Here is a 26,395-nt window from a genome sequence, read left to right as displayed (position 1 = left end):
GAGTTTAAGGTCAGCCTGGTCTACAGGGAGAGTTCCAGAACAGTCAAGGCTACACAGAGAAACCCTGCCTCAAAGAAAAAAGAATAAAAGAAAGAAAGGAAAGAAGGAAGGGAGGGAGGGAGGAAGGCAGGAAAGGAAGTGTACATTCAAGTGTACTTTTTGGTGCAGCCTTTTTTTTCAAATGCATACAACTCAAAGAAGACAAGAAGGATGCTCAATTGGAAATTCTGGATAAAGATGAGTGATCGGTCTGTCTAAACACTGTGGCCTTCAGCTTGCCTGTCAGTGCCATCAATCACACAGGCCCACTAATTCTAAATTCATCATAGAGACCAGCTCGAAGTTAATCTCTCGTTGGCCAATACCTTGTAGACAGCTGTCAGTGTAATGTGATCTGAGAATGCTTAAAATTGTTGGGCTACTTGGGCCCTGCCCCCTTGAAGAAGTGCCTGCTTTAATGGAATCACCTGGCTCTTGGTTATCAGGTACTTGTTAAAATTGCTCCCAGGAGGTTGGAATAAATTTGTTAAAGTGTGTGGAGACTGACTGTAGTTGACAGTGATGACATGTTTCTTTAACTTCATCAGATCAAGGTTAAGTATGTGACTGTGCTAGGCAGAGCCTGGGACCCAATTAGTTGTTTAATGAACTTTGTCGGTTTTGATATGGAAGCCTTGTAAAGAACACGTTCTACCCTTTCATGGTGGATGGAGAGAAAGTTACAACAGCCTCTGTCTTCTTCAGCCCCCTGCAAGTCTTGAACATAATGAGTAAGAGTAAAAATGGAAACAGAGTGGCCACAGAGAAATGTCCAACTGTCATGGTTAATAACACAGAAAGTCCCATGTTTGGTTCAAAAGATTATAGTACTTTATTCATGTATCAAAAAGAACAATTTTAATTCTACCTGTGGCAATGAAGCTATCAGAAAATTCTCAAGATATATTTCATATTCCCTGAGACAATATCATGATAAAAAAATGCAAGCTTCAGGAAGTAGGGCTTAATATTTTTATAAAACCAAGATTCTGCAGTGAATTAAATGAAAATCTTGGAAATAAGAAATGAAACTGGCGTTTTTATTAACGTAGGCTGTATCAAAATAAATGAAGAAGTCCGCCCCACCCCCATTGCTGCCACAGCAGATGAATTTCTGTCCCGTTTATTGTGGGGATATTTGTTGAACACTTTTTCTCTTTATCTAGGAAGTGCAATTCAAGTTCTTAAAGAATGGAACATGACAGGAAAAAAGAAGGTAAGATTAAGGGTGATAGTGAATTAGTAACATCTTCAATCAAACCTTCAGACTTCTTATCATTTCAGCAAAGCTGCCAATTTTATGCTTCACTCAGACTTGTTAATATGCACACTCGGAATGCTCCCGAATCTATGCCTTTCTTCAGTTACCAGCCACTTCCGCTCTTAATGGCCTTATTTTCTGTTCAGTGTTTTTACCCTCCAGGTGTGCTTAAGGAGCCCAACAGTTGTGCTCCTTTGTAAGAATTAAGGGGAACCTGGCGATAGAATTCAAAGCAGAGAAGATGTTAACTTGCCTGAACACATCCTATAGCACAAAGGGAAAAATTAAGGAGTGCTTTAAAGATACTTAAAATGCTCTAAATGTACTTTCACTTTTTCCCACTGAAAAAAAAAATCTATTCAGAGCTGTTTTAAGGTACCTCCCCACCACGCCACCCAAGTCAGTCTTTAATGAAAGAAGTAAAAATGCCTTAAAGCCGTAGAGAGCAAGGGCCCTTCTGGACCACTCCTGAACTGCTCCTGGACAGCAATTAGAAGGAGACTTTGCTCTGTCCCATTGAAATGACAATGCTGTCCTGTGTAGTAGCAGGAGGTGTGGCTCTGGGGCACAGGCACAGTGTATTTGCACATGCACACACACACACACACCATGATGTGCTTGTGCACACACACACACCACGGAAAGTTGTCTGCTGCTCTCCAGAGCCACAGCACTGTTTTCACATTGACGACACACAGTCCTGTGTTTTGCTTCTCACAGACCTAAGATGTCAACCCACCCCGCTCCCAAAGGGAAGATCACAGGCCTGCAAAACAGGTTTTGAACAAATGAAAAAGCCATGCTGCTTTCATGCAGTCCCAGGATCACAGAAAGTTCTGGACTCGTCCTGCCCTGCTTTTCTCCTTCGTGTTCCATGTAGAAGAGGAAGAATTAGGAGATTTTCCCCTGCTTTGTGTGTCACCGTTTGTGACACTGTCTGCTTACTCTTTAGTCATAGCATCCCAGACTTCCCTGGGAGATAGATAATACACGCAAGTGATTGAAAGGCCGCGTTTATCTTTACATGGAACATTTTCATCTGTGTGGTTTGGGTTTGATTTGGGAGGCAGGTGCAAACAGCAGCTGCAGACCCAACTCCTCACTGAGTTCCTTATTCTGGATTCAGTAGGGAGATGATCTCCAGCCCCAATCTAGTGGACATTAGGCTTGAACTCCAGAAGTCAGCTTGGGGGGGGTTGTTAGTCTCCACTGTCCCTTTTTTGCCTGTGCTCAGCATTGCAAATCTCTTGCTCAGAAGAACCAGGGCATGATTGTGACTTCACAGGAAAAGAAAGGAAGTGGGGAGGCTAAGAGGGAGACACGGGTTCTTTAGGTCTCTGAGTGCACTGGAGGAAAAAGGCGGGCTGGTGCTCTGCAGGCATGCCCAGGTTCCACAGTATCTGCACACTGATTGTTAAGTGCATTGAATACCAGATGAATAAACTTCCAAGGTCAGGAGCTGCTGGCATGGCTCAGCAGGTCAAGGCGCCTGCTGCCAGTCCTGACCACCTTCAGTTTGTTCCCTGGGATCCACGTAGTGGAAGGAAAAAAACCTACTCCTGCAAGCTGTCCTCTAAGTCCACACATGCTTTGTAACTTGATAAAGACAGAGAGAGCATGTACAAATTCAAGAAAAAGAGGTCTGTAATTAGGAATATGGTCTTCATTTCCTGGATGCTGTTATGTACTCAGTGACCAAGCAGATGAGGAATACAGTAAAACTCTGTGAGAGTCCAACCACTTTGTATAAAATGTGGTGTGCAGCTATTTCAAAGCCTATGTGATGAAGCTCATTCTGTTCAGCTAGCTGCTGAGAGGTTCTGGGTCCAGGCAGAGTGGACAAATCTGCATTTACCTTGTAGTAGTACTGCCCCAGCTCTAACTACCCGAGATTTGTTGGAAGATGACAGCAATCCCTGTATTTCCCTGATTGCTCAATGCCTTTGCAGACATCCAAGTTAACCCTACTTTGTGTTTCCTCTTGTTGTGTAACAGACTTCTCCTGAAGAGACACAACACGTGTCTGTTCACCTCAAATAGGAATCCCATGACAGACCAAACCAGGGATAGCGCCAAAGTCTAACTTGGTGAACCAATAGGTTTGATTGGGGTTAATTACAGTTATATGGGTGAGGGATTACTTACAGGAGAAGAAATGACTCAAAGACAGCTGCATCACCAAAGCCCACCCCAGCATGGGTGACAGTTCCCAAAGTTGGTAACCTGGAACACACTGCACAGTCTGCAGGTCGCTCAAAGAGTTGGGCATTGTCCTTTCCAGGTGCCTCAGCTGATCTGAGCCTCCTCCTGGCAGCTCAGCTGGTCTTTGCCTCCTCTAGCCAGCCTGGCTGGTCTCTGAGTCTCCTTTGCAGTTTACTTGTTTGAGAGGAATGCCCAGCAGTATTGTTTTCTCTTAGGAGGGAGGTACCCAGTGACTCTGCTCAGTTTCAGGAACTTCCAGAAGCTACATAAGGATCTCCCTGCAGGATGGAATGTTTCAGGAAACTGCTACACAGTACTCCTTTTGCTATGGGTAGCCAACCTTATACCTGTGACTCTGACTCCCTACCCAAGTGTTCTGCTGGCCTCCTGGTCCTGAACTGCTTCAAGAAGCAAGAGCTGTTTCCTGATATCACCAATTCCTCCAGAGCTGTTAGAGTTTTCTGTATTGTCGTCTATACCCTAAGAGTCTTTCTTAAGATGCTTAAATTACCTTCCAGCTATTTAATTATTGCTCCTGTAATTTTTTTTCTTTTCAAATTAAGGAGACTTTTTGTTTACTACAATCTCAAGGTAAAATGTTAGCTTACTTTAGAAGCACAATATTTAGATTAATCTGGGTGTTTAATAAAAATGTGTTTTCACCCATTCTATTAAATGCCATGTGTCAGAATGTCTTACTTTACTTTATGCTTAAGAGACCCTGCTGAACACAGTGCTGTTTTCCTATTGTTCTCGCTGTAGAATAATAAAAGGAAAAGAAGCAAGTCCAAGCAGCATCCAGGCCACAAAGATGCTAAGGACAAGGTGGAGAGGCCCGAGGTGGGGCCCCTGCAGCCACAAGTACCACTGATGCAAAATGGCCACGTGAGTGGCTGTGAGAAGGACAGCTCATCCCCTGACTCTGTCAGAGAAAAATTGGCCCTCACACCCCGTGAGAAAAATATCTCAATACTGGAGGAACCACCAAGGGCTCTTCGTGGGATTACAGGTCAGTTCTTCCTAAGTATATTTGCTTAGGATGATTGAGACACACACACACACACACACATACACACACACACACACACACACACACATACACACACACACACACACACACACACACACACACACCACACACATACACAGAGTAACTCCTTGAGGCAGTGGCTGCTGCTGCTGCTGCTACACAGGATGAGAAGAATCTGAGCAGCTGGTATGTAAATACCAGTGAGTCCTGCAGCCAGCTAGTACAGCAGGGCCACTGAGAGATGCTCAGTCTATCCCTGCACTGAGTCGGAGGATCTCCATCCCCACCCCGCCCGCATGTCCTGATGCAGCCTTTGTTGAGCCAGCCCTTCAGCAGGAACCCTCCTGCCAGGAGGCCATGTTTTAAGCTGCCAGACTTTGCTCTGGTCAGGAGGGTACAGAAGGAGCCATTCACCATCTTGTTTGCCTAGCTATGCCCCCTCCCCTTGCCTGTCAGGGTATCTGTCTAACTCCCAGTCCCTCAGAGCTATTCTGTATTAGGATCTTGGGGGACTAGACAGTGCTAGCTTGAAGAGATACTTCCCCCAGGAAAGGGAAAAGACAATTTATGACAAGAGAAAATGGTACTAAATTCTTTCCTTGGGCCAGTTTATCTCCTTTCATACGGTGGACTGAAAAATTCAGGGTATTAATATATGGATTAACATGTATGCTGCAGCTATAAACTAACTTCAGAAGTCTACTTGTGTGTATATGATCTGCACGTGTGTGTGCAGGCATGTACGCCAGTATGAAGGCCAGAGGAGGTCGTAAGGAGTCTCTTGCTGTAAAACTCTCTACCTGTTCCTTAGAGACCTCAAGGTAGACTGCCAGCAGCAAGCCCCAGAGACCCTCCAGTCGGCCCACTGTGCACAGAGATTATACATGCACACAGCAATGTTTAGCTGTTCCCTTAGGACCTGGGGACTTAAACTCAGGTCTTCATGTTTGCACAAGAGGTATTCCTACCCTCTGGGTTATCTCACCAGTCCCAGAAGGCTAATTCTTTTTTAAATTTCTTTTTATTTATTCTTTGTGTCTATCTCATCATGCGTCTGGATACCATTCATTTCCCATCCCTTTGTATCCACCCTCTGCCTTGTGGTACCACCCCCCCAATAACATTTAAGAGAAAAAAGAAAAAAATAAAGGAAAAAAACTCATCATGCAAGCTGTAGTGTGGCACAGTGAGTCACACAGTAAACCCTTTTGTCCATACATCTCTACTTGGAAGTATCCATTTCGAAGTCATTGGTCTAGTTCAAGGCCTCTGGTTTCTGCTACCCTATTGATGCTGGGCCCTCACTAGAATTCTTCTTGACCTGGACAGCATGATAGAGCCAATCCTGTTGACCAAGGTGTGGGTGATCCAGCCCCAGAGTTGTGAGTATGGGAGAATTGTCCCTATTACTCATCTGTCATGTGGTGGCGAGGCAGGGGAGAGATGCCCCCTTATGGATACTCCCCCACCCCGGCCCATCAGCATCACTCTCATCAGTGTCTGAGGCAGGTTGGAGAGCTGGCCCTGAGGTCAGAAGGGCAGGAGAGCTGCCCCTGCCCTCTGCAGCACTCAGAAGAGCAGGCCCTACATCTCCTGTGGGCGACACAATAGAGTCAACCCCATTAGTAGAAGTGTAGGCGAGCCAGTCCCCATATTGTGGTCATGAAAGAAGGCTACTCAATACACTGTCTATCTTTGGTACACCATTTCTTCTCTACTGCCCTGTTTCTTTTTTGTAATATAAGTAATCTGGTGTTGGTGGCACATGCCTTTAATACCAGCACTCAGGAGGCAGAGGCAGGTGGATCTCTGTGAGTTCGAGGCTAGCCTGGTCTCCAGAGCAAGTTCCAGGACAGCCTCCAAAGCAATACAAAGTAACCCTGTCTCAAAAAAAAAAAAAAAGAAAAGAAAAGAAAAGGAAACTGCTTTGGTTTGTTTCCTACTGCTGCAATACAGAACACCATAGACAGGAGATTACAAAAAATAGGAGCTTATTTGGCTCAGTGTTCTAGAGGCTGGGAAATCAACCACTGGAAAAGAAGAGATGGGAGAGTTGAGGGGGATAGACTACGAATCCACTGCTGTAACAACTATAATCTTGTCAGAAGCATAACATCCTCATGACCCAATCACCTCATAAAGGCCTGCTTCCCAGCATTCAGTGTTAGGAATTAACTTTCTAGCATTTTCAGGGACCAATTAAAATCATAGTTCACAATAATAAAATGGCCACTACCCCATGGCTATAACAAATCCTAAAAATAAAATATACACGTGATGAAACCTGCCTAGAAAAAAATGTTAATAAGGATTTCAGACCTTTTTGACCAGGTGAACTAGGGAACCTTATAAAGTGGCTAGATGTTCACACCTACAATAAGTCACTTTGTGCTTAAGACAGAAAAGGTAATGTCCATCTGGATATTGTGGCCGGTATTTCTTTATACTTACCATGTGAAGGAAGTGTCAATAAGTTGATAGCTGTCTGTAAAACCCAGGAGAATACAGATGCAGTCTGATTGGGTTCTGGGTGCCAAAGCCAACACCCAGAAGCCTAGGATGGGCCACTCATGGGAGACTCTTAGTGGAGTACCAGATGCCTGGTAGATTCTGAGAAGGATACCTGTGAGGTAGGCTCTGTGGGACTCACTCTATGAATTTGTTGTATCAAAGGCTGTGGGCACACAATGAACTTCAGATTTGGAGAGCAGAAATGTTGCTTCCATCTGAGCAATTGGGATGCCATAGATGGCTGGGCATGGAAATGTCTAGGGACAAGGTGATGGGAAAGATGGGGAAGGTTGAGAAATGGTGAGGAGAATTTTGAGTAGCACCCTCATCCATTGTATCCCTCCTGATGGTATGGGCATTGCTGTCCTGTGACAAGCCAGAGATGAGTAAGGTATTATCTCAATAGTATTTCTCTGTCCCACCTGCCAGCTCCCAAATAACCACATGAAGACATTATTCATTATGAAAGCTTAGACTTGTTTCTAACTAGTTTTATAACTTAAGTTGACCCATGACTTTTAATCTATGTTCTTTAAAGTGGCTCTGTTACCTTTACTCTTTAAAGTCCATGCTTCTCACTCTGTGTGTCCTGGTGTCTCCACCCTTCTTCTTCCCAACCTCCCCTGTTGCACAAAATACTGCCTATCTACTGGCTGTTCATCTTTTTATTAAACCAACCAGAGTGATGCATATTCACAGTGTACAAAAAGACTATTCTACAACATATCCCTGCCTAGGGTTTCAGTCTAGTGGAAGAGGCCAAAATACAAACAAACCCAATGATGGTATGGGCCAAATGAGGAGTATGGTGAGGAGACACTAGGTCATGACACTGTGTCACACTGGTACATCTTTAAATTGCTCATCCAGCCTCAATTTTCTTCCCATCTCCTACAAACACCATTCATAGAGCTGTGGTCAATCATCCTTATCGACTGCATGACACTTCCTTAAAACCAGTGACTGCAGTGAGCATAACCTAGTTCATTTTGAATCCAAATTCTCCAGGAATTTTTAATTCAGTTTTTAAAATGTTTTTGATTTATAGTCAGGACAGGAGAAAGAAATTAAATAATCAAATGGCAGATCCCCAACTTCACTTGTTATTGCTTTCACACGAATTACCCTCAAAATCTAATTACTCAAGTTGCTGTTTTGATATCAATCATAAACTAAAAGCCTAGCACATATATTTGCTCATTTATCCGTAATTTATGCCTCTGTCCTAACACAGTTTCAGTAAGCCTGTCAAGTAATTGGAGCAAATGCAAGGCAGAAGCCCTTCACCCTGGGTAGCCGCCTTCACAGTTAACGCTCCAACCGAGACTGTCCTCTGTGCAAGGGGACTTGATAAGCACTAGTGTGAGGCTTTCTGTGAAGAATTCCTGAGCATACAAAAGGCATCCCATATCCCTTTGGTTCTTTTGAGTCTTAGCCTGAAGATATTGTTCATGTCATTGCTTCCTTACAAATCTCTATGATTTGTCTGTCTGTTTGTTTGTTTTGGTTGGTTTTTCAAGACAGGGTTTTTCTGTAGGTTTGGAGATTGTCCTGGAACTCTCTTTGAAGACCAGGCTAGCCTGGATCCACCTGCCTCTGCCTCCCAAGTGCTCAGAATATGGGCGTGCGCCCCACCCCCCTAGCACAGATCTTTATGTTTTATGTAAGTGTTTTACTGAAGAATGAGTGACAGTAATGGAAGGTCATTAGATGTATTTGTAAAAGGAAGAGAACCCCTCTGGGTTAGCTGTTAACTTCATTGGCATCTCACGTGTTAATGATCATAAATTTTTTGGGGGTATTAATTTTTTTATTTTATTTTCCAGTTTAAATTTAGATAAGAAACAAGGTTGCTTCACAAGTCAGTTCCAGGTCCCTCTCCCTTTCCCTCCCCTCCTCCCGTGCCCTCCCCCCCAACCACCTCCCGTTATCCCCTCATTTCCCCAGGGAGGGTGAGGCCCTCCATGGGGGTGTCCATAGTCTGTCATTTCATATAGGGCAGGGCCTAGACCCTTCCCCAAGAGTTCAGGGTGAGAGTGCACCTCATAAACTTTAAAATAAGTTTGTAAGTGGTTAGACTTTACCCTCCAAAGATAATAAAGACCCAACATAAAGTTGATGCCAAAACTGTTAAATGACTCTATGATGCTTGTTCATCTCTCAGAATTCCTGAGCCCACTAATAGACAAATCACAGGTAAACGACAGAATTTGTATATACTGAGCCCAATTTTGAGTAGGAGAAGGAAGGATGAGTTGGAGCCTTAAACCCTGTCCCTGTAGGGGAAACCTGGGATCCTCTGTGTTTGGCAAACTTGACTCTGTTAGGACCATCTAAATTGCAGTGAAGAAATATTGCTAATACCATGAGCTTGCTAATTCCTAAAAATAAATTTTTTAAATGTATAATTGAAAAATTAGAAAAACTAATAGTAACAAAGCCATATAATGATATTCTGTGCTTGAGTGGATTCACAGCATGAGCCTGAAAGAAATCTCCAGGCTACTAGTGCTGGCACATTTATCAGGCTCTCTAGTAATGAAACTGGCTCGACAAAGCCTGCTTGACTGCCCCGCCGGGCAGCAGGCTATGGACATATGCAAGGCGTGTTTTATCTTTTTATAACACCTTGACATTCAGGATCTCTCTTTTTTAAAAGTCTTACACAGAATCATTATTCTGGTAGGGGAAAAGTTAGCTTTAAGATATATGCAGGTGGCTCAGGGGTGTTAGTGTGACTTCCTACATGAAAAATAGCCACCCAGAGCCCCATCATTCTAGGCCGTAAATACGGCGCTGTCAGTTGGGACAGTGCTGCGTGTCAGCATGTAGTGTGGAGTTTGAAGAGTAGGCTTTAAGCCTGAGAGTAGCTCTTTCTGTATTTCAGAACTTTTAATAACAGCTCAAATTAGATATTTTACATAATCCAATCAAAACCATCCTGTTTTCAAATCCTAAGACAAGCAAAGGGTAGACGGGGTTTATTTTTATCAAAAGCAAAGCTAAAGATAGTAATTTTTACCCCCTAATGCCTCCAATCTAAATGTCTAAAGCACCTTAGGGTCCAGTATCCCCAAATCTTCCTCCTGCTCTGTTTTAGGAGCCTCAGATTCTCAAGCCTTATCTGTGTTTGGGCCGGCACAGGAAACCACAGTCCTCTCTGTCCTTCTCCAGCTGGACACATGCCCGAGGAGGAGGGAAAGCAGGACTGTGGCCACCAGCAGCTTTCCTTTATAGTTTCCTATCCCAAAGCATTTTGGGAAGCCACATCTTCTTTTCCTGCTTGTCACAAATGGAGGGCTCCCTACTGTGTTTGCTGACCTCTGTAACCTGCCCTGCAGACTGTCCCAGTCCCTGGATCCGCCTTCCCTTTACAACACAAGCTCCAGTGGCTCACAAGCACAGAACTACCTCCACTTTCTCAGTATGAAATCAACTAAAGGAGAAAAAAAGGGACTTTTTTGTGTTATAATGTGGTTGTTTGTCCCTCCTTTGTATTTTCTACAACAATAAATACCTCAGAACAGTTCTGTGTTTTGAGGCTCAAGGTTCATATAGGGTTTCCAAGCAGAGTTTCTTGTCATGTTACTATTGGCAGGAGCTCCACATGATCTCTCCTGCTCCTCTTAAGCCCAGTGTTGGGCCAGGGCATTAGAAAAGATCAATAGGAAAGCTGCTAGCCCAGAACTTTCATAGTGATGCTAAATCTGTGTAGTCTAGGGTTTCAGTAATACCTGCTCTCCAGTGACACTGTAGACCATGAGCAAGAACCAGGGTGCCTAGCAATGGAGATGCCTGGGTTCAAACCTCAGCCTTGTTCAAGTACTGGCTATATGACCATAGAAAAGTTATCTGCTCTGTGTTTCATTTTACTCCCCTGCATAGCAAAAACATCTAACTGTCCAGGTTTGGGTGAGTAATGAATGCAATACATAGAGTGCCCTGTGCAGCAACTGGCGGAGAGGAAGCCACTGTACCACCACTTTACTCAATGAGCAAAATCTGTTTAAGGCATACCGGGTGTTTTAGTTCCAAGATCAACCAGACAGCCATGCATTTGTTCCCATGGAGTTCATGTACTTTGTTGGGAAGGGAAAATAGAAGAATGTTAAGCACATACTTTGTTGCATAGGGAAAATAAACAGATGATTACCTAACATAAAACCTAGCCACCAGGATGATTAGCGATTCTGAAAATCATGAAGCCCACTTATCTGAAGGCATGGTGGATGTGTGGTGGCTTCACATGAGGCCATACTGTGACATAATCATCCAAAGAAGAGATGTTTGAGTTGAGATTCAGGTACTCCAGTATCTCCTGCCAGGTCATGATGGCCTCAACAAGCAGGTTTTGTGTTGGTTGTTTGTTAGTTTACACTTGGTAAGTGTCTCAGAGAAGCCCTTGTAATTGCCACTATAGGTTCTTGCTGTCTTTGAAAAATTAAAGATCTAATACTCTGTATAGTGCTGAGATTATGTGCTCTTATACAAACATACATTTTGTTGCTATCTCAAAGTACGTAATAATTTTTCATGTTCCTCTTTAATTATTATTTTAGGACCTGAGTTCTTGGCTCACTTCCATGTAGACATGTGTATTTCTCAGCCTTAGCCTCTTCCAGCAGCACTGGGGCTGAATGCGCGGGGAATCTTAAGAGAGGCCTTCAGTTATACTCTCATTGACTTGGATCTCTGCTTTCTTTCCCTGGGTAGTCTAGAGCAGAAATGGGCATAGACAGCACTGGCTGTAGTGATCTGAGGCCACAGGACACCCGATGCCCTCACCTACCTCTGTGTCCAGAGCCCTGTTTCCCCTTCTTCATTGGCAAAACATATTGTATTTTGTCCAGCAAAATCACACTCCATTGTTGCTCAGCTCTAAATATCCTACCTTCAGAACCTTGAAATGGTGACTTCATTTACAGAAGGACTTGGGTAGAATAAACACAGAGAGAGGGAGGGGTTTCAAAAGAAAAATTTTATGATTTTCTTTGAACAAAGCTTTAAATTGCTCTGTCAAATGCAAAGAGAGTTGAACTTGTCTTGCAAGGAACTAAGACAGTGGCGTGTGTTTGATTTAACATGTCTGTCTTCCACCTTTGACAGCTTGATCCATTGTTATTATCTATTATCTTTTAATACATGTCGCCCGTCACAACATCCGCCATTTTTAATGGCCTTCGAGCCACTCCAGTTTCATGGGATTTGGGTGGAATAATAATGCCTGTGCACATTTGCTAAGGAAGTTTTGAAAGGGCAGAACTGACATTATGTCTGAATTAACCCCTGTCTTCTGATGTCTCCTGCAAAGTTACTGTATCTGTTAGCCACCCTGTCCTGCAGAGATGGGAGAAAATATGATGCTTGTTAGTTGCTGGCCAGTGGCTGTAACGGGAAGAACGCGCCTGAGGTTTCATCGCGAGACTGTTTTTCTGTCTTAAAGGAGTTCCTTTTACCAGCTGTCTTCATTTCCTCACTGCCACCTCACTAATCAGCCTATTTGTGGTGGTTTACAGCCCATCTCTCAGAAGACACTGCTCCCACTCTCTGCAGTGGCCTCCCAGCTACTGAATCTGGCCAACCTTTGATCTTTCCTTTATCTTTCTTTCGGTGGATGTAGCATTGTTTACTCCTCTGTCTTTACCCACCATGTCTTTTTCATCTTGGTTTCTATGACACAGCCCCCTTATTTTCCCTGTGTCTCTATTGCTTTTTCTCAGCTTCATTGAGGGTCATTCTTTGCCTGGCTGTTGGATTGTTTAAACCCCATCAAGGCTGGGCTGGCCAAGTCCTCCATCATATAACCATAAGCTCTCTGCTTAGATCATTTGGAACATGCCCTGGCTGTAGTTATGCCGCGTGTCCCACACCCATCTTCCTAGTCCATACTCTTCTCTGAACTTTGAGGCATATTTGATATTTTCACTTTGACATTTCAAAGCACTTCAGTGACATGCTCCAAAACAGCTATGATCTCCATTTTAAGTGTGGTTCTCTTTTTTGAGTTCATAATCCACGTAAGCGAGAAGTCGAGGTGGCACTCGGGACAGCTCCCTTTTACCTGCACCCATCCTCCATTGTCAATCAACCAGCAAGACCTGCTCAGACTTTTTATTCCCAGGTATTCACAGCATTAATCCGTTTCTCACTGTCTCTACCTCTCCCTTCCCACCAGAACGACGACCCTGGCTCTCTCTCACTACCACAGAGTTCTCTCAGGAAGCCCCAGTCTCCTCTCCCCGCCCCCAGATCCTCCTACATACTGCACTCTTTTCACAGCCTAAGTTTTACTCCTTTGAACAGACTAAGTTTTTCTTGTTCTCAGGTCTGAGGTTCACTGTATTCTGGATGCTGTGCCCTGCTGTAGTCTTATTTGAAGTTGTTATCTTTTGCCTTTTAGAGATAATTATAGAGTTTTTGTTTCTGTATTTAAAATTACTTTGTCCTAATTGAGGAAATTTGGAAAATTCCATTAAATAAATTTTGTCTCCCCCAAACAACCATTGTTAAATTTCATTCCAAAATTACTTTAAAGCACAGATACAAAGACTCCTCACAAAAAAAATTGCATAGCATGTGAATTTCTGTAATCTGCTTTACTTAGCATGAACATGTGAGCATTACATCATATCATTAAGTATTTATTAAGGTTAATTTTCCCAGGGTATTTCATCTTTTATTTATGAATATAACAAACAGGTAACACAAACAGATAAGAGATTCTGTTATAGTGCAACCACCTTCTAACATTCTGCTTCTCACTTATCTATTTTTCTTTCATTTTAATTTATTATTTGATAATTTGATATGAGTACAATGTATTTAAACACTTAAAATAATTAGGTGGATGTATGTGTATCTGTGTCTGGATTTATATATTTGAGTGCAGGTGTTGTCAGAGGCCAGCAGAGGGCTTTGGATTCCCCTGGAGCTGGAATCGCAGGCGGTTGTGAGCCACCCAATGTAGGTGCTGGGAACTGAATTCTGGTCCTTTCTAAGAGCCAGAAGTACTCTCAGAGCCTGAGCCATCTCTCCAGCTCCAAACACAATGTGGCTCCAAACTGTTGTCCTTCAGTTTCTCCCCTACATCTCCCTTCTAACTTTATGCCTTCTTTTACCCAGCCCACTGAGCCCAATTAGTGATGCCCACAGCATTGCAGAACACTGACCCTCATTCCCCCAGGGGCCATCAGTTGCCAATACTACTTCAGTTGAGATGGGATCTGAACCATAGGTACCCTGAGTCCATGAGTGCAGTTTCCTAAGCAATCTTCCCCAACCTTTGACTCTTGCCATCACTTGGCCTCCTCTTTCACAGTGTTTCCTGAGCCTTGCTGGAAGTGTAATATCCAACTGTCCGTTTAGAGATGACCTCTCTCCATAGTCACTGACTCTCTTTCTTTGAGAAGTTGTGAGTTCCAGTGTTAACAGCCGTCCACTACAAGAGGAAGCTTCCCTGATGAGGGGAAGACCATGTTTATTAGCATGTATTAACTGTATAAGATCATGTGCCTCACCACGTTATTAGCGTGTCTCATCACATTTTAATGGCTGTTATTACTTTTATGAGTTTGCCACATAATTTAACTGCTTTTGTTTTCCCTGTCGATTTTTTCAGTTTGTCTCTGCTTTTAGAAACAACACTGTAGTGAACAACTTCTATGATTATTCCTGGTTCCTGTAATTATTGGGTTTAAAAAGTATGACCGTGTTTGTGTACATGTGCACACAATGCATATGTGAGCTTAAGTTCTCAATATGTTTCTGTTCAGGAAGCTTACATTAATCTCATTGTTTTTTAAAAACAGATTATTTCTTTAATGTAATCTCCACCTGTATTTCTCTGGTTATAAATATTAAAGAACGGAATGACCAGATGCCAAAGGAGTATCAATTTTATTACCAGTCATCATAAAATGCAATTATATTTCCTTAAGTACTTTTTGCTTTAAGTGACATCGACATTAGGAATTTTAAACCTAATTTTATAACAACAAAGGTATGCTTTGTTGATCGATTTTTCCAGATAAAACTACCTCACAGCCTTTAAGCATGATTAGATAATATGCTTTATTGAAATATCGTCTTTGGGGTAGACTCTGAAACAATTTTAATAGGTTAAAATAATGACTTTAGGGCTGCTATATTTACTGCATTCCTGGAGGTTAGGTTTAAATTGCCTGTCAACTTCCTATAGTCTTCTTCTGAGTGCATCAAATTTACACACAAAAAAACCTGAAAACTAGAGAAAAGAGGACTTTGAAAATTTAAAACATACACGGTTGTTCATATATGGTGAAAAATCTTATAATGCAAACCCATGTGTTCATATTGATAGAAGTGGGCAAGTAAAATTATGCTCTTGTGTGGTTCTTAACTTATTCCTGAAGAAACACATGTTTATTGGAAGGATATTGTGATAAACCAGTAATACAATCTTGCAATCCTTACAACAATCTCTAATTTGAAAAAAAATTTTGAACTAAGATAACCTCAGAATGGTAGATACAATGTAATAATACTATTTAATAGTAGTGGACTAAAATTTCAATGAAAAAGCAGATAGTGGCAGAATAGATGAGAAAATGCAGCTACATGTAATTATTGTAAAAGGTAAAGATAAGTAGGATATAGGAAAGTTATGCTGTGCAAACAATTAAATGCAGGAGATCCACGGGCGGAAGAAGATTCTCATACAAGAAATGCTGACAGAGTCATTTCATAGTAACACGCTAAGTCAGTATATCAGCTAGAGTTCACAAGCCTAAGTATAGAGCTTCAAAATCTATGCAGCAGCATTGATAGAGTTAAAGAAGGACAAATCCATAATAGTTATAGATTTTAATACCATTATCTTGCTAATTGATGAGACAAGTACATTAAACATTAGTAAGAATGTAGGCTTACTCGGTACTACCATCTAACTTGATTGGTAGGACCCAATATTTTAGGAATATCTGGCATTTTAATCAAAATAGACCAATTAATAGGCCATAAAACAAGTCTCTAGATATAAGTTTAGTGTTTTTTTGAGGTATCTGTTATGAGGTGTCCACCAGAGAAAACTACTCGGACATGGGTTTGAGTCAATAGAAAGTCTGTAGTAGCCTTCCAGAGACTACACAGAGTGTTCAGGACCTGAGTGCAGTCCCAAAGGTTTTTCAGGATGGGCATTTTAGCACAAAAAAATAAATCCTGGGTTGACACACCTTAGCTAGCAAGAACAGTTAGTCAGAAGCAGAACTACAGAAGCCAAAAGGCGAGGTTAGTACATTTAGGGACTTGCTCAGAACTATTGACTATAATGGATCAGGTCTTTGTTCTCATTTTGATGGCTGTTACTCACTTTATACATCCTGGGTTCCAAGTGCTAAGATCTGGGGGCCTCTGTGTGTGTGTGTGTGTGTGTGTGTGTGTGTGTGTGTCTTAGAATTTTCATATTTTACTATAGTAACCAACATTTGGGAACTGAAAAAAAATTAAATCTTACATACCAAAGCATAGGAAGTCTAAAATACCTAGGAATAAATTTGACCATTGATATTTAAACCTCAAAACTAAAACAATATTAAGATAATTTTTAAAGGCTCAAATAAACAATTAGATATGTAATGTTTAAGAATCAAAGGATTCAATATTGATAATAGGCCAGCTTTTTCTCAATTTGGCTTATAGATTGAGCACAAATTCAACTAAAATTCTGCCAGATTTTTAATTGAAATTCTTTATTGAGAAAGCTAATTCTTAAATTTATATTGGAATGCAAAGGACTTATGATAAAGACAATAATCTTTAAAAAGGAAAGGACAAATCTGGAGAGCATATCTGAAACTAGGACTTCTTATATAGATATAGTGAGTGAGGACAGATAGCTACACCAGTGGATCAAATAGAGTTCAGAAACCAACCCATGCAAATAGTCAACTGATTTCCGACAGTGTTGCCAAGGCAATTTAGAGGAAGAAGGTCACCTCAGACTCACTAAGCTCTTCCATTCTTTTATTAGCTTTTTGCATTTCATGTATCAGTGTCAAGGGCAGAGAGATGACTTACTTGTGTTCTATATGAAAGTCAGAGATAGCACATCAGGGACTCTGTGAGAAGTGTCTGTTGAGTCTACTTGAATCAGAAAGCTAAATGATTCTCCATAAGTCATGCACTAGCTGTATTAAGATCTGCTAAGTATTTTCAGTTTTAAAAGGGTTCTGGTAATTGTGAAATTCAAAACCACAGAAGTTTCTGGGAGCCATTGTTAATACCTGGAAAAGAATTAACTAAAGATATGTACAATTTTTTAACTGAAATCTGAGCAAATAGGCTCTTTCCAAAGATAACATCTCTTTCCAAGATATCACAAATCTGGCTCAAGCCCTCGATGAATATTAAAGCCACAGACTCCTATTTGACTAGGGACCCTATCATTGGAATGGCCCTACATATGCAGAGCACTGAAGTAATGCTGGTTCCTTGGTGCATATTTCTCATTCACTCATTCAGTGTTGACCATGTAGCAGTAGATATCAAGCATATGTTGAATAAGCAAGACATGCATCACTCTGTCACATGTAGAAAGTAGAGACTAAAATAAATGCCCTCTTATAGTAGACTATAGATTAGCATCACTCTGTCACCACTTTCACATGTAGAAAGTGGAGACTAAAATAAATGCCCTCTCATAGTAGACTATAGATTATTAGTGACTGAACACAGTAAACCATTCTCATGCTCCTTACAATTACAGTAGAAATACAGTGCAAGCACATATGCAACTTGATATTTTCTAGTAGCCACATTAAAAGGTATAAGGTGGTTTCAATTGGATAATATATTATCTAAATTAATATATCTAAAATATGATCATTTCAACATGCAATTAGTATTTATTTACTTTTTGCATTGCTAAAGATTCAACCTAGGGGGCAAGGCAGTGGTGGTACACTCCTTTAATCCCAGAATTCAGGAGGCAGAGGCAGGCAGATCTCTATGAGTTCAAGGTCAATCTGGTCTACAGAGTGAGTTCCAGGACAGCCAAAGCTACACACCTGTCTCAAAAAAAGAAAAAAAATCCAACCTGGGGCCTTGCATATTCTGGGCAAGTACTATACCACTGAGCTCTCTAGTTTCAATATTTTTATATTTATTGAAGAATCTTTTAAAGATATTATGCCAAGATTTAAAAAAAACAGTGTTTACTTCTTATAGGACTTCTCATCTGAGTTTGGATCAGCCACATTTTAGTTATTCCGTAGCCACATGTAGGGAGATGGCTATCTTATTGACAGTATACATGTGTTAATCAACTCTGGTCAGGTAGAAGCTGTTGAAATTTAAAGCTGGCCTCCCGAGGGAGACCTGATGGTGTTTCTGATGCTAAAGGAAAGTCACTGTCTCTAGGAAATAACTTCCATTATTGTATTGCTAGAAGTCCAGGACGTGTGATCCAAATGAATATCATTCTGTTGTGACTGTCTAACTCTCTGATAGAATTCCAGAGTTCTGCCATATTTATAGACAAATCTACCTAGCCAGTCTGCAGACAGATCCAAGTGGTCTTTGGGAGTTGTAAATATTCCCAGTGTTCAATGATTCCCCCAATAATGATTTTTCAGAAAGCAAAAATATTGCTATTCAAATTTCTCAATAAATATTTGAAAGATGAGTGGTGAACTGAATCAATAGCCCACATAGTACTCTGTAATGCACAAACAAAATATTTTTAGCTCCAGGTTAATGAGCTCATGTTTATTTACATGCCTGTCTTCCTGTTTAAAATTAATTTGCATCTTAACAGAATAATTTTTTTCCTCTACCTAAGGTCATTATTTCCATTAGGCTATCCATCCCCAAATTTCCAAGACTGCAACTAATTTACTCTGCTATGCTAAATTTGTAATTCTGAATTTATAATCGCTCACCAAGACTGAATTTCATCTGTGATTTAGGAAGGGAATGAGTGGGAACCGGTTTAGATTTAGTCATTGTTCCAACACAAATGTTTATAAAGTCATCATCATGTATGTCTACCCGTCTCCACTCCTTCAGACCCACCTGGGATGCAGGACTCTAGGCCACTGCTGACTCGGGTGCTCTGGAGACAGTCCTTAGGAAATTGCTGTGTAAACAGTACCAAGGGAGAGTCATTTCACATGGAAGTTTGACAACCACTGTCATTCATACAGTGAAATTTCACATTAGTGTAACTAAGGATTAAATTACACATTACTGCTTCAAAACAATTCCATTACTGCAAGAAATCTATTTTCAGTGTTTACTACTTGTTCACTACCTATTCTGGACATTTCAGTGTATACTATAATTTCCCTTTCAGTAAAGTTTTCATTGTTCGGGAAGGCTCCTTGACATATAGGTTATGAATGATGGATTCTACTAGAGTCCAATTATATTTATCATAAATGAGCTAATGTCTTAAAATCAAATTGTCTAGGACCCAGACTGCATTCTCTCACACTTCCCCCTGGTCTTTGTAATGTTTGTGACAGTGTCGGGAAAGGTGTGCCTCCTGTCTTTTCTTCTTTTTCCCCATGAAATCATTTTAAGTGTACTTTAACTCAATCACAGCTCTACGGAAAGCTATTGAACCAGACACAAGTACTGGAACTTAGAAAGTGGATCTGACTCAGTGTCTGCCCTCTAGGAGGTCATAGCCTCAGCGAGGCGGCAGTGAGAGACAGACACAGGAGTGTAATGTTAAATGTAATATATGGAGGCAGCAAGGAGCGGGCAGAAGCAGGGGGTGGGCAAGTAAGTGCCCCAGAAAGGGAGGGGTGCTGGGCTTCAAAGAGAGGGCTGTGCTCTGAATGCATATGAGCCACAGCCAGCTAGATAGGTGAAAACATTGCTGCAAGCTTGTCCAGGATACTGGGAAGCTCAGCCTTGGAGTCGTCTAAACCAAGATGCACTCTGCGCACAAACCACAGCTTTCTCCATGAACCTGACCTTCAGAAGCACACTGGCTCACTGTTTGTTGTTGTTGTTTTGTTTTGTTTGTTTGTTTTTTCTAAAGAGTGATAACATTTCCTTTTCAGGCCCTTAGATGCCATTTAACTCACACCAGCAATAACTACATACGAACCTACCTTTTTAGAAGATGCCGAAAAGCAATGTGCTTCTAATTTATTGCCACATCTATTAAAGCTCTTGAGAGAATCTAACACTTAGATTTTAAATATGGTTGAGCTATTACCATGATGTTGCCTGATTTAATCCCCCCCCATAAATTAGATGAAATGGTTATATTACCTGTTGTCACTTCATTCTTGCCGCATCTCCAATCACTCTTTCTGCCTTCGTTAATCCAGAATGAAATACCACAAAGCATTAATGGAGATGGGAGGGTTACATTTTTATGGTTTCAATATGAACTCACACCGAAGGATGCCTAAGCTTTTACTGGAATGGGGGGGAGGAGATAGGGAAGCATACTCATCTCCTGCAAGCCTGTTAATAACCTTGCTAGATAGTTACAAGTGAGGAAAGTAAGGCTCATAGATATTAAACAGCTGCTCCACCTTTCTCTACAAGCAGTTACCAGAGCCCACACACAAACCCAAGACTTCTGACTCTAAATATGAGGCCCTTTCTCATATAGCCTCAGCTCCTCTGGGAATCCTATTAAAACAGCTCCTTCAGATTTTTGCAGTGAAAGACTTTATTGCCAGCCTGTAAATAAAACCAGAAATCTCGCCATTCCCCATCACTCTGCTGTCCCTGTTTTTACTTTATCCTTTCACAATCATTTTTTGGTGTTCTCCTACAGAAGGCAACAGACTACTGCAACAGAAAATGTCCTTAGATGGGAACTCCAAACCTATTCATGGACCATCAGAGAGGTCAGATGGTCTACAGTGGTCAGCTGGGCAGCCTTGCAACCCAAGCAAGCCTAAGGCAAAAACATCTCCTGTTCAGTCCAATGCTGCCCCCGCAGCTCATCTTGAAATAAAGCCAGATGATCTGGCAAAGAAACGAGGTAAAGTGATTTCTTTTGCACAAATGATTCAACATATTCTGCACACACATAAAAGTGCCAGGCTGGCAGAACTTTCCAGAAAATACTGCTTAGCAAAGAGTGCCGTGCATGCAATTGAATTTCTTCATCTTTTCCCCTATGAGCCGCTTGGATGGGAAATAGGAAGGCAGATGCAGTCCTTCCCATGTCAGTCAAAGGTCTAGGAGTATCAAAGTGGAATTGCATCCCCTTCTCTGCCCCACTGTGAATGAATGGATGTTCATTTACCTTAGTCGCGTAGAGGGCAGTGTTAGTGTGGTGAATTAGTGCTTCCAGGGCATACGAAGTCCAGACCTGTGTGGATGAAGATGGATCTAGAGCCTGATGGATCCTCCTTGAGAGATGGTCTTCACTCTGTGAACTCAGTTCTGTGCTAGAACTTCAGACAATCTACCACTGAGAGGTGTTTTTCTATTTGACATACTTGATTTCCATTTTTCAAGCCATGGTGTTTTGACTAGTAACTAGCCTTACGAATGGGATGGCTAAATCATTTCCTTTTCTGATTCCAAGACTAATGTCCTTCCAATTCAGCCTCAGTTGTATTTGGTTTCCTTGGCTTTGGCTTGACACACTAGTTCCATTTTCTTGAGCATTTTCTTGAGAGAGATTTCTTTCTTAGAAGAAACATCCTCTTGATGAGATAAGAACAGCCTGTTGGCCCTGCAGGCTCTCCACCCTGGTGCAAGTTACAGGAAATCCAGGGAGATGGGCACCCAAAGAGCAGCTTTAACACTGTTGCTGTCATTCCAGGCCTGACTCGGGATGATGGTCAGGAGCCAGCATACCTGGCACTCATGCTCCGTCCTCTCTAGCCTATTTGTACCTCTCCCAGACTCTATGCCATTTTCCTGCACCAAAGTCTCTGTTCGCTTTGAACCACATGCAGTGGTGTTAACAGGAGTAGCCAGCCACACAAATGGCCTTTAGGTTGGAAGATATTACAGTTTATGACATTTCCTGAAGAGCAAAATGACTGGTGTACCCCACATGGCACAGCCAGAGCCCCCTCTGGGTTTTGTCTAGCACATTCTGGAGTGCTAGACAAATCATTCCCTCTTAGCAGTGTTTTTTCCTCTAGACAACAAAATACAGGTCTGTTTGGGGGTTGCTGGCCTCATTTTTTTTAGCTCATAAATAAAAGATAAAATGGTCATGCTAATATCTTTTTTCTTGGCATCAATTTTAGGCCCAAATATTGAGAAATCAGTGAAGGATTTGCAGCGCTGCACTGTTTCTCTGACTAGATACCGTGTCATGATCAAAGAGGAAGTGGACAGTTCTGTGAAGAAGATCAAAGCAGCTTTTGCTGAGTTACACAACTGGTGAGTAATTCGACCCACAACTATAAATTCACAGCATCTAAGCTATCCCTATGGCCTGTAAAAGACATCAGATGGAAAAGGTTGTCTATTTCATGCATAAACATCAGAGAACCACTCTCTGGCTGACTTTCTGTGAATTCTGCAGGCAGGAAAGAATAGGTCTTGGGGATAATAAGAAAAAGTCTTTCAATAAGAAGAATTCTGATAGACATCATAATTCACAGAAGTTTGCAGTGGGTCTAATAACATATCAAGGATATAGACTAAAACTTGATCAAAGGCAGGAAGGGGGCAGGATGTAAATGGTATCGGCATCTGTGAAAGGCTAGTCACATGACAGATTTTTAAAAATCAAAAATATTCCCATCATTACCATTCAATTCCCCCAACAAAGAGAAACATCTTACTCAGTGAACTTAGTGAGAGAGCTCCATTCTTGACACAGGCCATGGTAGTTGTATCAGTGTGACAGAAGTCACCTATAGAAGCGAGGGTCTGTTTCGGTCCACAGTTTGAGGTACAGGAGTTCATGACTATGGCAGCAGGAGCTCGAAGCAGCTGGCCACCTTGTGTCTGTGTCAGCTTGCTCTCTTCTTTTTATTCAGCTCAGCCCAGGACTCCAGCCCACTGACCACAGATACAGTGGCCTTCTTGCCTCAGCTAATCTAGTCTAATATGTCACAGATGTGCCCAGAAGTTTGTCCCCTCAGCCATTCTAGATCATGTCACGTTGACAGTGTTAGCCGTCACAGTGGTACTCTGATTACTGCCTGGCTCACTGCCCTTCCCAGTGTCCTAAAGAAACCTGTTTTCTTTCTTTCAAAAAAATAAAATAGTATCCTGATGTGAGTTAGGTGCTGCCCTTCCCTCCTTTCAGCTGGTTTTAATGAGCCCAGGATGTTTAATTTATGTACAGGTTGGAGTGAAATGTTTATTGTTATATAGAGTGTTATAGGAAAAATCTTCTCATTGTCTGAAGACTCAGCGTCTCTTAAGACTCTTTCCATTTCAAATGAGAAAAGACAAAAGAGAATCTCATAGCTGAGACAGTCAGACAGAGAGAGAGAGAGAGAGAGAGAGAGAGAGAGAGAGAGAGAGAGAGAGAGAGAGAGAGAGAATGAGAATGAGAATGTGTGTGTGTGTGTACCAGAAGCTTCATTCAGGTAAATCTACTTCTAAGTCTAATTATATTATACTATTGGGATCCAGTTGCTCTCCTCCTTCCTCACTTCCTTCCAGTAGCTCTCTTCCTTCCTCATTTCCTTCCAGTCTCTCTACTCCTTCCTACCTCTTTCCTCACTTCCTTCCTCCATCTCTGTCTTTTTCAGTATCTCCCACAGTCTCCTAGTTTGCTTATTTTTGACTTAATTCTTAGGCAGACATCTCTGTAGCAGATACCATCCCCCTTCTTAGCTTCTTCATAAGTCTAAGCACTGGAGTCTAGTTCCAGCAAAACATGTAATGGCCAATTCCCATTGGCTGGGTTTGGTTACATGTAAGTCTCTATATAACAACCACCATGGCAGGAGAAATGGTCTTGTCACTGTCGATTCAAAGTCAAATGTTTCTTACAGAGTTGACAGTGGGATGAGTCCCAATTCAACCCCTTTTTGGTCATAGTTATCCAGGCCAAAATGCAAGGTGCTTACACTGAAAGAAACCACCCAACCATGATACCCAGGTCCATGGAAATTGTCCCCCAATCTCCTTGACTTCTCCTGATACTAGAATTTGGTGTATTTTCTGCATATTCTCCCATGCAATGCCCTTGCTTTGACACTGATGCACTTTTTAACAGTGCCATAGAGTTGTAAAAACTAAGGATTAAGCTTCACACTAACTTAATCTAAAATTCATGAATTTTAAGCCATCTGCTGCATACAAGATCCCAAGGGTACAGAAGACACCCGGAACTTAACAGGAAATTGTCTCCTTCAATTGCCACTCAGTCCCTTACTAGTCTTCTGAGATGAGCTACCCTTTACCCTCACTCAGCCATGGTGTCCATGGAACTTTCCTCTTGACCAGATTGTAGCTAAATTGTTCAAAGCAACTCCCAGGACACATGTGACTATTTAAACATGGCAAAGATGCTATACTATTGAAAAAATAAGAATTCTTAGTAATTTCTAGTTATAACTTTTCCAATCTCTCCTTAAGTCTGTTGTCCTGTTGCTTGTAAGTCCACCCAACAAGTGTCTAGAACCAGGGGCAGCAGACACTACCTGGTAGGGGCCAGCGAGTGAATTTGTTAAGTGTTCCAGACATACAGTCACTCGGACAATGAGGAAAGACACCAGGGTGAAGTAGCTCCTGCGGTCTGCAGTTTGATAGTCCTGGTCTTGGGGGATTAGTTCTTGGCCTGAAGGGGAGTTCTGTGCCCTATCCAGGTGGGTAGCTCTGTAGAGTAACCCCTTTCTCTGAGAGCCCCTTGTAATACCTTCCGTCTGAGTGACTCAGGCACCCGCTGACCAAGTGTAGTGGTGACCTTGAATCCCCTGTCCTCCAGCTGCTATGACTGCTATTTATTTACTTAATTTTGTGTATTGGTAAAATGAACAGCACACAGGTCACAGGGCATCTGGAGGTTTACAACAGGTTCTTCGAGCTTTTCACTCCTGAAATGTGGATCAGGAAAGCCAGTACCCACAGAAGTTGTGTGTTATTTCTCTACTCTGGATTCCCCTTGCACTTTAACCTGGTGGGAAGATGAGTTCTGAGCCCTGTCATGCTAAGACAAAAGGGCACTTTCCTTCAAAACCAAGGGAGAAAATGTGTGGTTCAACCCTTTACTGTGTGTGACGGCTACAGAGTAAATGCCAATACTCCTTCTCTAATCTAACCCTTAATAAAAATGATCCCACAACAATTGTGTGCTAACTTAAAAATAAAACCAAATTAACATTTAAACATACCATTTACATGCATTTCTGTCAAATGGAAAACATCACTTCTGCTCCAAACAAGCCTTCAGCCCAGCCAACACAGTCACAAACTAAGACAGACCCTCGCCCCTGCCTGCTTGTCTCTTAAGTGGGAGGAGGATGGATTTTAGGAATTGTGGTACTCATGAAAATGCCAAGGCTACATAAGACTTGGGAAAGAAGTTTCTCTACCAATGGCTGAATCGTGTTCTGTAGGCAGTAGAGGGAGTTGTATGCCTATCACCACCATTTTAAAGACAGGTAAAGCTTGGGTTCAACAAGAAGGGGTTTGTAGATGTAGAACACATGGACCACGTCCTCTGGTTTCTGAAAAAAATTACTCGTTCTAAAACAGTAAGTAACTCGTGACCCTCAGTGACTTGAGTCAGTGAGTCTCACTCCTAAGTCCTCCCTCTGATCCTTATTTGGATCACCCAATCCTCCTCGCTCCCACGTACTCAGGAGGAGGCATTGTGTGTCCTTCAGAAAAAAATAAATGTATAAAGCATGCATTTAATGTAAAACATTTTTAAAAATTCACTTTGTCACCACTTGCCACACTTGAGGACATGAGTTCTGCTTGAATACATTCTGCCAAAAATCCCATAAAGTTCGTGGGAATGGTGATTTTAAGAAGCTAGAAGGAAGTGGTTGCCTTACATCCTCCAGCCTTACAGAGGACACACCAGGGCCAAATGAGTTGAGTATTTATCCTTCCCAAGCAGGTCACGAAGAGCACTTACTCAGTACAGTTACTGAAGAAAACCACTAAGTAGCTAAAATAGAACATTGGCAGATCACCAGGACACAGTCCCATGTGACTAACTAGCCATACACGGGGCAGTCCCATCTCAGAAAGAGCTGGGAATCTGAGCGAGTAACCAAGATGACACAATCCTCTCCCACTATGTCTGAACAGAAGATAAACTTGGCAACAGGAGCATAAAAAGTAATATCAGGAACTAACGTGAAACAGCTGGCTGCATTTCTGTACGACTGGCCTCCTACCACAGCTGGAAAATATTCATCCTGTGGAATCATAGCTGCCAGATTTAATTGCTGTGTGTGCAGACTAGT

General features: G+C 41.9%; 1 protein-coding gene across 4 annotated transcripts in view; it reads left to right on the top strand.

The window, feature by feature from the left end:
• Spats2l (spermatogenesis associated serine rich 2 like) overlaps positions 1-26,395 on the top strand; it is a 174,474-nt gene that overhangs the window by 105,187 nt on the left and 42,892 nt on the right. For all 4 annotated transcript variants that reach the window (XM_013121137.3, XM_013121136.3, XM_013121135.3 and 1 more), the window contains 4 exons: positions 1,206-1,255; positions 4,265-4,511; positions 20,821-21,030; positions 22,259-22,394. In XM_013121137.3, the coding sequence (XP_012976591.1) occupies positions 1,206-1,255; positions 4,265-4,511; positions 20,821-21,030; positions 22,259-22,394 (643 nt within the window). The remainder of the gene's footprint in view (positions 1-1,205; positions 1,256-4,264; positions 4,512-20,820; positions 21,031-22,258; positions 22,395-26,395) is intronic.

Source organism: Mesocricetus auratus, unplaced genomic scaffold (assembly GCF_017639785.1).
Source record: "Mesocricetus auratus isolate SY011 unplaced genomic scaffold, BCM_Maur_2.0 Super-Scaffold_100010, whole genome shotgun sequence".
NCBI lineage: Eukaryota > Metazoa > Chordata > Mammalia > Rodentia > Cricetidae > Mesocricetus > Mesocricetus auratus.
The sequence above is the reverse complement of the archived record's forward strand: the minus strand, read 5'-3'. Positions and strand labels throughout refer to the sequence as shown.